Below are 13,707 nucleotides of genomic sequence, written 5' to 3' on the forward strand. Positions count from 1 at the left end.
CTCATCATTCTGTCTGCATTCCGGTCCTGAAAAGTCCAAATATGGGCTTCATTTCGTTTCTTCGGATGCTCTATTCATAACTTTTAACGCAACCAAGTATATTTTTGGCTAAATATAATTTAGATATAATTACCTACAACCATATGGAAAAGAAGTGCATAGTCTCCTAATCCAATAATATCCTTCTTGTCTACAAGAAGCATTATTTTTAAAATAAAATTCTAGACGTTGAATAGACAAGAATGGAAAGATCCAAGGAATTGAACTGTTTAAAAGAATTTTATTACCGTCATTACTGACTTGACCAAAAAATACAGGAGAATTTAGCAACTATTTATAGACTGTGATCATGAGTTTTCCCCATTGTTCCTGGGTTTCTGCACCGATGTCACGGTTTTATGTGAACCATTTTATGTTTGATAGAACTTCATGTGAAATTCAGCAACAATTACTGTAAACGTATTATATTTGGCGTGTACGATATTTGGCGGAAATCGTTTTTTCAACAAGTTAGCGTAGATTTGATTTAGCGCATTCCTGAATTACTTTAAACATCTAGATTTACGGATGGCATTTAGCGATGTACTTGATTTAGCGGAAGCTGCGTTCCGCCAAAGGCGCTAAATAGAATACACAGCCAAATGTAATAAATTTACAGTAATATTCTAACATTGGGACTAATAGTCCAAAATACAGGTATATCGGGCAAGTGATTTACAAATAACCAAATAAGCGGGCAAAAGTGATCCTCTGTGTACATGTTGGTATCCTCCAGTATCATTTACCCATTCCTTCTACCTAAAGCATTACATTTTGCAGTGTAGAATTCCAACATGAGTTACAAATTACCACAACCCTTTTGTATAGCTAGATATCCAAATTGTTTGATGTATATGAAATCAAATCGTTGTGATTAAAACGAAATATCAGCAATAATTCCGCATTAGAATTACAGAGAATGGAAAAAAAGTTTCATAAATCCTGGTTATGTCATTTATGCAATATACATGTATCGCCCGAAATTAGTATACTCGTCTTACATTTAAGGGCTAATGTTCAACTAATGAAAGGCGAATATAAAGAACAGTGATTGCTTTCATAAATCCCACAAGGAATACAAGAGATGGGGAAACACGGACCCTGGACATACAAAAGGTGGGATCACGTGCCAAGGAGGGGTTAGCACACCTTTTCGTAAGCCCTATGTCTTCATCCGGTAAACGGAGTAATCCGTAGTGAAAACAGTGAGCAAAAGCATAACACTTCCTGTGGTTTTAAAGTATATCGTTTGTTCAATTTTACAGCATGCAGGTGTATTTTATGACTGAAATTAAACGATCTGTGTTACCATGGAACAAAACTGCAAATATTCTATTTAGGTCAGATCGGAAATATTTTGTTTGATATCTGCAACACATTGTTGTTTTAAAAGAATTGTGAGCGATGCAATGAAACAAATATAAGACATTTCGACGAAATAGATTATATCATTATTCTTATTATTCCCTCAATCAAGTTTGGAAAAGAATAACACATCTATTAATTCTGAAACAATTCTTTTTATTGTGCGAAGATATTTCCACTGTCCTATCGGACACCTCTATGCCCTGGAGCAGACAACGCATACAAGTTCCCGTCCATTTACGTATGGTGGGCATTTCAATGAGCCACATCTTGCTTCCACTGAATAGAAAAGATAACCATTGCGATCAGAATGACCCCCAGTAACAGTATCAGGTTTTTTATCCACACATTTGTACGTTGTGGCAGCAGCATGATTATGACGTCCCGCCATTAGATATCCATCGTATTCCAATTTCCAACCTTTGTAACACGTTTTCCTTGCTAACGTAATGAGAAGCAACAGTTAGATCTTTAGTATTTTGGAAACTATTTTGTATATTTTTCATCTTTGATATCTGTGTGAATGCTTTAAGGTTGGTTAATTCATGATATATTGAATATTAGGAATTGCATGAATTGGTTCAAACGTACCTGGGAATACTCTAAGAACAGATCTATTATGAATCAGGCAGACAGCGCACGGTACGTCATGGTCATGGAGGCTACGCAAGTTACTCAGAGAACTGCTAGTTTGGTATTCTGCTCCATATACATAAGCTTTATGGCCGTCGACCCCATCTTTGTACCGACCCCATTCTGGATCTCTTGGTAAACAAAGGGGATCAACAGCCGCTCCCGAATCGGAATAATGTGACCCACCTGTAATTCCTGTCAAAGTAGGATAATGTTTACATGAGTATTGCCACATTGCAATATATCAATTCTTGATAGAAAATCCAGTACCTCTTATCTACATGTACACTTACCAGAAAGAACCAGCTCAGCATTCGAGGGACATGTCTTCTTTCCCCATCTCGTATAGACAACGATTTTGTTTCTTCTAACTGTATCAAAAAAGACAATACAAGCAACAACTTGATGTACTTCAAAAAGAGACTGCAAGACCCGGACCATAAATGTCTGTTTCTAACAGACTTAATATGCTAGATTGAAATAAAAATTTGCTTTTAAACACTTTTAACATCCCTATATCATGATCAGGTAAACGGATTAATCCGAGTTATTATGATGAGTCTATAACATTTTCAAGAATATTGAATTTTCCATAATTTAAACATGATAGTGATCACTTTTATCGATGTAAATAAAAATAAAAACTGAATTATGAAAAATTCTCGAATGTAATATCACTTCTGTTTTAGTAGAATTAAAACCCAACCATTGAAATGAATTTCATTTTCATTTTTAATAAATATTTTCTTGAACAATGACATTTTCTCCGTCCGAACACGCATTCATATCTATTGGTCATTTAAAACATTACTTTGTTAAACACCATTTTTATTCTACGCACACGTACTCTTAATTTTATATCAAATAGATCCCGAGTAGGGGCGGAGCTGGGTATCTAAAATGAAATAAGTGAAATCTCATGTGCTATATATCAATTATTTCACTTAGTGTAGTTATGTTTATTCAATAGTTCATTGCTATTTCCGTGCTTTATATAAATATTTCAAATGCAATCTGCATCTTGTATGATTCTCTGAAATGTGCATTTGCGTTAAATAACTGTACCCCATTTCCAATCTCGATGACCGTGTAGTATGTGACAGCGTGGCGAGAATTCCATCGTCATCAAAAGGAAGTTTTTTACTTGCCTAAATGGTCGAGCGGTTTAGCGCGCTTGTTACATGCTGCTATGAGATTTGGTTCCGCTGGTTGTGAGGTCAACCTCGGGTAGGTGAGGAAGTGGGTATCCAAAACAAAATAAAGGGAAATTTTCTGTGCTTTAGATTTAATATGTATTCATAGGGCAATATAGTTTATCCAAGAGTTCATTGGTATTTCCAATTTTATAACTCCTATAAGCAATACAAAAAAGAAAGTTGGACAAAGTGTGTGTGTGTATATATGTGTGTGTATGTGTGTGTGTGTGTGTGTGTGTGTGTGTGTGTGTGTGTGTGTGTTTCTGATACAAAAAAGCATACAAACCACTAAAATGACCGACGACACGGAGAAACAGATCGTCAAATTTTTGGGACGACTTGTCATTTCTTCAGGACAAACGAAAATAACTACATAATGTAGCCAATTTTAAGAGCGAGTGATAACAACACAACAAAAACTACATATAAATACACCTAGCATTGCAACTATACTAAATCTACACACGTATTTACATCGCAAACCTTATGTTTTTGGTTTTTAAGCTTCGCAATCAATGTTAAGGATGGTGTCTTGTCAACTTCAATATAATTGAAAAGGTTTTCATTTTTTCACAGAATGTACATTAAGATACACTTAAATCAAAAACATGAAGAAACCATGGGATGATCAGCCTTAATTTTGCGTTAAAGTGAGCGGAAGTTCACTTTCTAAAAATACCTTTTTTCCGGATAAAATTGCAAAATTGAACCTTACCTTACACAAGTGTTCATAGACAAAATGCTTGATGTTGATTTTCAAATATTTAGTATCAATATACAGTGCACTATGGTAATTGTATATTTAGGGAAAAATTCATTGATATATACCCCAAACTTTTTCCTACTCTAATTCGAATTTCCTCTGTCTAATTTCAACATTTACTTTTTGGAGCCAAACACAATAAAAGTTCTTATGAAAAATATATAATGGCCATATAATTACAAGATAGGCAATTCCTTATATTTTATTCTGCAAGAAAAAAATGCAGGTCATCACTCATTCAAGAAAGTAATTTTACTTAAGATAATGAGATTTTTTCAAATTCAAATTTTACATTCATTTAAAGCAAATATATTTACAATATCAAAATTATTTAGTGTTATAAGCAAATTACTAGAGTTTTCAAGCAGTCTTATCCGCATTTTCTCCATCACTTTATTCTTAAAACTGAAATGTCGTTCTTTTTAAACATTTTTAATCATAACTTAGTTTGATGCATTTTAATGAATAAAAGCCCATTGTGTTGAAATTCAATCACTTTTATTTGAAATGAAAATGGAAATTTATTAGGATAATTTCATTTCTTACATTTGTATCAAAATTCAGAGAACAATATCACCACCGTGTACATCAATACTGATGCAGTTTGCACATACAATTTGCTGTTACTTTCCAATTCTCGCAATGATCTCTCTTTCTCTCATAAACAGAACATGTTAAATTGAGTATAATATACAATAAACATTCATATTGATGCCATTCATAGATTGCAATTGTAAATGCAGAATTACTTAGTTTGAAATTTTGAAACAAAATTAAGCAGAACATCCATTGTTGCTGAAATTTTCAATGGATTGACGTCGAAATTTTTGCTAAACATATATCCATTAACAATTTCGTTCCTGTGGTTTCTGAGGCTTTTGCTGTGATAGGGACTTTTGGAAAGGTATAGGTGAAACACTTTTCTTCACCGCACACGGCAGCCAACTGTGTAATATGAGAATATCTGGCTGGAAATTGAATTAACACCAAGATATAATACATCCATTCATTTAAGAACTTATTTTCTCAACTGAACAATATATTTAAATATTGGGCAGGTAGTAAAAAGTAACAAACCTAATCCTGTTGATTCCAAGTCAAAGAATACAAGAGGGAAATGTTGCTGGCTGAAGTGCTGTTTGGCAGTTGCCTCTGGTACCATTGTCATATTAGTCTCATCAAATGCAATCTCACACTTGAAAGTTTCTCCTTCTCCCATCTCCATCACAACTGTTGATTGCTTGCTAAAATTTTGATATTCATCATTATCTAGATTTAATGAAATGTTGTGATGAGAAATCTACATTTTTAATCAAAGAAATGCATCAAGTTTGTTTTTTTAATTTGGAAATTAACTCTTCTGCCAGTTCTCGACTGTGAATTTACCCTGGGGGTTTTATATATACCTTGTGAAAAATGCAGTTCAATAATTTAAACATGCATAGAATGTTTTTAAGTTTTTTTTTTGCAATTTGTAATCAAACATTGAATACTTATGGGCATCTAAATGCTTATTGTCCTTACCACAATAATTTAGCACATCCTAAAAAGTGAGCATTTAAGTAACATTGGACACATATGATCAGTTCACCATAGAGAGAACTGCTATTTCAATATAAAATGAAAAGAATTCTATCGATTCATCAAGACATTGCATTTTCACATTTGAAAAAAAAAATATTTATAATAGTTAGAAACAATTAATTTCTCAAAGCAATCACTTATTTAGAAAATCAAATCAAAAGACTTCTGTAATTTGTTCATGATTAACCCCATTCCATTCAATAAAAACAATTAAGTTGGTTTTTTTAAAATCCACATCATACATTATGATTTACTATTTTTAGACCTGACTGGGACACCATACTTTTTCTCTTTAATTATAAACACATTTAAAAAAGGGCTTTTGTTGGTAATGATCAACCCTATTACTTTTAATAAGAGCCAATTTGAAAAATCCCACATCAGATAATCTACTAATTTTAGACCTTACTGGGACACCACACTTTTTATTACAAATTATAAACTCATTCATAAGCACTGGATATTTTGTAACTAAATGGCGTTTTGAGAAAATTTGCATCTTTAATGCACGCAATTATCATTATTTCATTGACGATGTTTAATTTGGTTGATACATAATTACGTCAGTTTACCCGGGTATTAAACATTCATGTGAATGTGTGAACAGGTGAAGAGTCATGACGTACAAGCTATAAACAAGTAGGCTTGTATGTGTACACATGCATTTTGCAGGCCTACGATTTAATAGAATATATTCAGGAGTTGTAGTGACCTAACAGAAGAACAAATTAAAAATTTACTATTCCCAAAAGAAGATATGGTGTACATTTCACTTACATTTTCTTTGTGTGCAATAGCATTATTGCCACTTGACATGTCGCCTGCCAGTACCAGGTGTGAAACGGTGCTATTGTTGTCTTTATCGGAAATTCCATAATTTTGCTGTAAAAGAACGATGCTTTTCTCCCATCTTTTTTGCTTGACTTTGGAGACAATGTTGTATCTGTTTGCGGTAACAGACTTCACAAACTGCCTTCGCCGCCTTGATGTTTCCATGTTGTTTACGTTCGCAAAAGCTAAGATGATTATCGTAAGTTTTTTTCGTGCGTTTATCGAAGCAATAAAAATTCATAAATTTTGCTAGTAAATGATACAAATTTGCTATTTCTATTTCAATGTAATCATTTATTAATGGTTTATTCTCCAAAAACTAACAGAGATTTTACGTCACTCAAACAATGGAGACCCACCTACGTTAAGAACGCTGACAAGTCTCCATCCTTAAAGCGGAGAAAATTAGGACATGTTCTATTCGTCCAAAGAGCTGATCCAGAATGTACGAAGTAGTAATAAGTAGTAATAATAGACTTAATTTATCTCAGGTGGAACAAGTTAAGAATATTGCGTTGACAAAGTGTAAAGTTAACTCGTAACCGGAGAAATTCTATTTTACGTGTACAAGATACATATCTATATGAGGGCGGATACAAAAGAACAGGACTGGAGGTCCGGTTCCCCCTTTTTGCGGACGGAAATGTTTATTCAGTTTTAACAATACGTTGAGTCGGAAGTATATGAGAGGTGGATAGTTTCATATAATGAATTTCAAGATGGTGGCTTTAATTTAAAATGTATTTTATGTTATATATTTATACATATATATTCTTAGGAGATAACGCTCAAAAGCATATGAATTGATAAATATTGCAAGCAATCTTATAGCCACCTGATTTTTCATTATAAATGATTATAGTTGATTCAAACATAATTGTTTACACGTTCCTGTATCTTACATGTAAGGTATCAAATATTTTTACTTAATCTTTTTGTATTATTTCAATTATATGACGACTTTGTATCTCATCACGTTTTAAATCTCTTGCTGAAGTATGTTGTTTTTTATCAGTTAGAAGTCCTTAGTGTAAAAAATGCATTAAAGAAGCATATATAGAACGGGGGAAATAAACCGAAGTAATTCATGAAAAAGTATATTCATATACCTCTTTTCTCAAATTCAGCTTTCATTTGTTCCTTGAATACATTCATAGATCGCTGCATTGTATTCGTGAACGTTTTAAACTCCTGTTTCAAAGCTTTAATCTGATAATCTTCGAGAGCGGACGACAATTGTCCAGACAGGAAGCCATGTAAGATGTCTTTACAGCTTTCGGTTTGTGTTTCAGCTTGTAAAAGGTGGATCATCAGTAGGAAGGTTGAAAAAATCATCATTTTAGATGGGGTCTATAAAAAAGCGACATAAAAATAAGTATGTTAATAATCATTTTCATCATATCATCCCCAAACAAACATAGATATAGCTAATATTCTACAACATACAAGCACATTATAGTATTCAACACGTATTACCCATACGTGAAAAATATCTGTGTGGCTTACAACACTAATACAGCGGTGGATCCAGGGAATTAAAACAGAATACAATGTTGTAGGTCACATATGCGAAATGAAAAACCTCAAAACTTTTCAGAAAATTATTTTCAATTATGAATGTTAGAAAATTTAGGTGAGAAAGATGGGATCGAAGAAGATTACTTTGAAGGTTTCAGAAATATAGTTTTCGAAATTTTCCATTGAATGAAAGGTGAAGATATCGAACAGTAATCAATGAAATACATAACATATCCTAAACATGTATTCGTTCGATTTAGACAATTTACACATTGAATTGGAAAGGGAAAATGTCAAACGCACTTAACTGGTATGATGAATTCTAAGTTTGATTTTGTAAACAATCAAACCAATTAAGCAAATCATATTGAAATGCATTGTTGGCTTTCAAGTATGATACAAATGTCTTTCCTGGAGGAAGGAAAAATTTCGAAATTAAAAACACATCACAATTTTCATAATCCAGATCAATAAACTGACTGGTTCTTGGGAAGGTATTGGATATGTACTTTCTTAATTACGGACAACTTCATTTATGTTGATAAGAAAGTAATATTTATACACTTACATCTTGAGTTATGTTCCAGAATCAAGAAATCAAACATGCATTTATTACACATGCACCAGTCTCAATGAAGAAGTTTTAGGACATATATTTAGGTAACAATATGGTGCATTTCATATATATATGGTACTTGACAGAAGAATATCATTAAAATGTAACTAAATACTAGTATTAGTATATACGATCACTGTTCGTTTTCATCACTTATCCATGTACACAATAACTGAATTATACGTTTTCTAATATATGTTTGCCTTGATAACTAACCTGATTAAAATGAAATTCTTGTGGTGAACGTTTGCTCTACAGACATAAATGACAGAACATGTAATGATATTAAACTGATTTGTTGATTTGCTTTAGAAAAGGTCTTCTCTGGCATACATATAGATAAGTACATTCTTCATTCAGAAAAGTATTAAATTACATTCTTTTCTCTTGGAATCAAAAATTTCGTGATATCTGTGATATACGGGTACGAAACAAAGTGTGCTGCTAAGTATATGTATTATTGTAATTGTAATTATCAAAGATGAAATGCAGAAAATAACTACGGGGAATCACCCAATGAAATGATGATTACGCAACATATATTTTGTAAGTTTATTGGCGAAGATTGTTCATGACTGGTTATAAATGTGGGACCAGGCATCAATTCTTGCCTTAGAGGGCATCCCCCAAAACAAGCAAAACATTTGAGCCTTGGGAACAAATGCCCAGATTGCTTGCTCACCTAGTCCATGATAGAAAATTGAAAATGTCAATTGTAAAGTTAACATAGAAGCACTACTGGTAAACTAGAATGCCGCCAACATGGGAAAACGTTGTCCGAAGCCATGACGATTGGGACTCCTTGATGGAAACAGTCAAGTTTGACTTAACCTATAATATAAATCAAAAGAAAACGAAACAGCAGTACCAGTTGGAAAGAAATAGATGTAATCAAACAGAATGATAATCATCAACCAGCCTACGAAATTATGCACACGACTATCAGGGTGTCATATCCCCCCCACCCCCTTAAACGAGGGGATTTGGGAGGGAGGGTGAATTTTTTCCAGATGAATGTGACGAAAGCACAATATGACGTCATAGGATAAGCAAACAGCCTGATAGTTACGGGCAGCACTAAAAACCCGGTAACGACTTGTTATCGCTAGTGCAGCAGAACGAGTGAAAAGAAATGGATACAAAATTAACTAATCTGAGAATAGATAGAATCATGTACGAGCAGCAAATCAATATACGTTTCCCTTTGAGAAATGGATTTAACCCCAAGTGGTTAAACCTTATTAAAAGATTTATATAGCGCCCTATCAACATTAGTTCTCTAAAACGCTTTACAAATGTGAGAGAAAAGATAATATATAATCGATCTGCACATACATGTGAATAAAATATTCATTGTTTCAGAATAAAAATGAATAATTATTATCATTAATATATAGCGCTTAATGTAATGATATAATTACCCTACTAACATATAAACAATTTAAAACAATCCTTAGGAATAATTAAATACATAGAGAGGACATAAGTATAATAACAAACTGCAGTTCAAATAGCTACTGAAGGCTTTTGTTTTGCAAAATATGTAACAGCACTGTAAGAACTGTAATGTAAGAGCATCAAGTATGTATCACAAGTTAAAAGCTAATATAAAAAGATGTGTTTTAAGATTCGCTTTGTGAAGTACATTGTCTGAGTTTAAAAGGCAGAGAGTTTCAGATACTCGATGCGGCCTTATCCAAACATCGATCCCCATATGTTTTCGTACGTGCCTGGGGAAGATTGAGAGATTCGGATCTTAGTGATCGTGTTGGATTGTAGACTATGCGGATATCCTTTATGTAAACTGGAGATAGGTTGTTGAGAGATTTGAAAGTATAAAGAAGGATCTTGTACTGAAGGCTGTATTCATGCAATGGGAGCCAGTGAAAATCTATTAGAACAGGAGTAATAAGGTCGATTTTTTTTATCGTGTTATTAATCTTGCAGCTGTGTGTTGTGTCCTCTGAAGTTTGGTGGTGTGTTGAGAATGAAAACTATAAAGCAATGCATTTCCGAAATCTAATATGGATGTAACAGAGTCTAACATGCTTCATCATTGTTTTTTTTTTTATTTGCAAATGATTCATTCATCATTGTTAAATGGACGGATACAGCCAATTCTGCGAATGTTTACATATGCTGAGCGGATAATACAGAGACAGTGTTTTTCAATGGTAAGGGATTTGTCAAAGACTACGTCTATTTGTTTTTTCAAAAGATGAATCACTTACAACACATTCACCAAATTCAAGATCAAAATTGCTCATATCTCTAAGTCTGTGTTTTGGTGCGAAGACTACAAGTTCAATTTTATCTTCATTGAGTTTGGGAGGTTAATATTCATTCACATACATATATCCGATAAACAACTTAAGAGTCTTTTAGACATATAGGTCCGATTATCATCAGGTTCAACGATGATATATATCTGGGTGCCATTGGCGTATATATGATAATTCATATCATGACGTCTGCATACTTCCCCTAAGGGTTTTGAAAAAAGACAGCTGAGTTTCGGACCCAGGACTGAGCCTTGCGGTACACAACATTCGAGGGGACAAGCATCGGACAACAATAAACCAAGGCAACACGTTGATATATATCACTACGATAGGATTTAAGCCATTTCAATACAGATCCAGTGACACCGAACATGTGATCCATACGTTGCAATTGGATATTGTGATCTATGACATTCACAGCGGGGTTAAGGTGTCCCGGGTAAAATAACAAGTAAAAACAGCATATTCATATAAAAGTAAAATTCTTTCAAGCGTCGCATATTTTTAGTAAAAATCGTTTGTCAATACATTAACAAACATCGTATCACGTGGAGAAATCCTTTGCTTACCTTTTACGTCGTCATACAAGTGACGTAGAGCTATTTTTATCCGCTAGACTTTTAGTTGTTTATCACCTCGTTCCAGGTGAAAGATGCACTCAAATCATTTGCAGCTTGGGCTTGATATGTCGACATTAATATGGTAAATTTAAAGAGTGATACGGATCGGTACAAAATATCCTCTCAAATATAGCAATTTCCATAATCTCAACTCAAATGTTGGGCATTTTCCACATTCACATCCAAATCGTATCTAAACGAGGCAAAATATTGTACCTTCCGTATCAAAATCCTAAATCTGCAACTAGTTACCTTTCTGAATATGACTAGGTCGAAATAAAATATCGTCATCTTTCACCTGTAACGAGTCGATATGTACATGCGTTGGTTTTCTTTATTCTAAATGACTACACATCGGGGGCGATATCAAGGTCACAAGGTGATGTAAAGATTACTTTACAGTCTTTTGTTCACATATTATATATAAATATATGAGACTTATATATTATTGAAGAAATTTAGGGGGGGGGGGATCATCGGACAAACAGATTAAAACACATACAGCTTGAACATTAGATAACGGCAATAAATAGCGAGAAAATATTATGACATTTTCCCCGCGATACAATTATAGACCTGTACGTCGTGACGTACTTTTATATTGTGACGTCATATAGTATGAAGTGCACCGAGGTACATTTTATGATGATTATTTTAACTTTACTCGGGACACCTTAACCCTGCTGCGTCGAAAGCCGCTGAAAGGTCGATCAATGCATGGATAGCGGAACTGTTGATGTCCAGTGCACATACGATGTCATGATCTACCTTCATGAGCGTCCCGTTCTGTACGCGGACTGAAAATTGTTATGTAGTTGATGTATCTCCAAATGAGCTTTGATTCGTTTTACATTAACCTTTTCAAGAATCTTTGAAACGAACGATATATTTGACACAGGGCGACATATTTTGAAAATTTCTTTTTCAAGCCCTGGCTTTTTCAGTAATAGTCGAACAATTGCCTGCTTAAAGTCACTAGGAACAATGGATTGCAACAGCGAGTTGTTCATGATTAAAGTAATGGATGGCAAAAAACTCTCAATGCATTGTTTCAATAGGTATTATTCCTCAAATCGGATTCATATTGAAAAGCTTTAAATTACGGAGTGCCTTTATCTTCCTAGTTTCCCTGATTGTAGACTGACAATTGCCTTGGTGCAACATAAACTGCACTACTCCTTCTCATTGAGAAAGCAAATAAAGTCACATTTGTTTAATCTTCTATTTTAATAGCAACATCGAGATTATGTTTTGAAAGTAGTACTGAATTATGTAGTTCATTTGATATTTTGCTTCACGTCACCTTCTAAGGTAGTGTAACATTTTTCTTCGATGTTTGCATTAATTTTATTTACGAATACAACATGTCATGAAGTGCGATGTTATCTGACGTGTTTAATACAATTGTTAAACCGTTCTTTACATAATCATTTGACGACAGACTACTTCGTTTACCTGATCAAGAGTGGGACCGGTCAACAGGGGATACTCACTCATCCTACGCACATGATTCCACCTCTGTTGTTTCCAGGGGTGGTTCTTAAATATTTTTAATGTTTATGATATTATGCAATTGATAACTGTTCGTGATCTTAACCTTTTAAACCATGGATTCTGTTTCTCTTATCGTGGATAATCTTTTCCCGAGGATACTTGTCGCTTAATACATGTTTTACCCTGATACGATACAATGTTGGCTGATTTGTCGTAAAGTTTAAAACATTGTCATTCCATGGAGTCAAAGATTCACACAACTTCATGACAACTTTAATAAATTCTTCATCATCAACTTCCCATATTCATATAGCAATATTACATCATCACCTGCTTTTGCTTATTGTTTGTTGGTTGATTGATTGTATATTGTTTAACGTCCCACTCCAGAATTTTTCACTCACTAGGAGTTATGAGATTGATCACAGTCCGTTATCTTCGCCTTTCTTCTGACATATTTAATACCAACTGTTAGACCTTTCGTTACAAATTTATTTTGTTTGAGGAGTTCGTTGTTTGTCTGATAGTATTTATGAAATTGATCACTGTTCGTTGTCTTTACTTTTGCATGGTATTATAGGTAAGAAGATACACGACTATGTCAATACCTGGTCTTAAAATGAATAGAATGCAAAATAGGTTGATGTCAATACTTTTCGTAAGAGGTTCATATCCATGAGCAATAACACTAATCTCATTAAGTGCTCAATAAGCATACATGTATATATAACAATACGGATGACGTCACAGTTGGCGAAAAAACAAC

At 33.7% G+C, this 13,707-nt stretch overlaps 1 protein-coding gene across 1 annotated transcript; it reads right to left on the reverse strand.

Moving 5' to 3' along the window:
• Positions 1 to 1,539: 1,539 nt before the first annotated feature.
• LOC125657668 (short-chain collagen C4-like) lies at positions 1,540 to 8,587 on the reverse strand. Its single transcript, XM_048888390.2, has 5 exons — positions 8,498 to 8,587; positions 7,521 to 7,761; positions 2,331 to 2,408; positions 1,996 to 2,232; positions 1,540 to 1,845 (listed from the first exon to the last, which is right to left on the reverse strand). The coding sequence occupies exons 2-5, from the start codon at positions 7,747 to 7,749 to the stop codon at positions 1,601 to 1,603; spliced, it is 789 nt and encodes a 262-aa protein (XP_048744347.2). The 5' UTR covers positions 7,750 to 7,761; positions 8,498 to 8,587; the 3' UTR covers positions 1,540 to 1,600.
• Between the last annotated feature and the right edge of the window lie 5,120 nt (positions 8,588 to 13,707).

Source organism: Ostrea edulis, chromosome 9 (assembly GCF_947568905.1).
Source record: "Ostrea edulis chromosome 9, xbOstEdul1.1, whole genome shotgun sequence".
NCBI classification, from domain to species: Eukaryota; Metazoa; Mollusca; class Bivalvia; order Ostreida; family Ostreidae; genus Ostrea; species Ostrea edulis.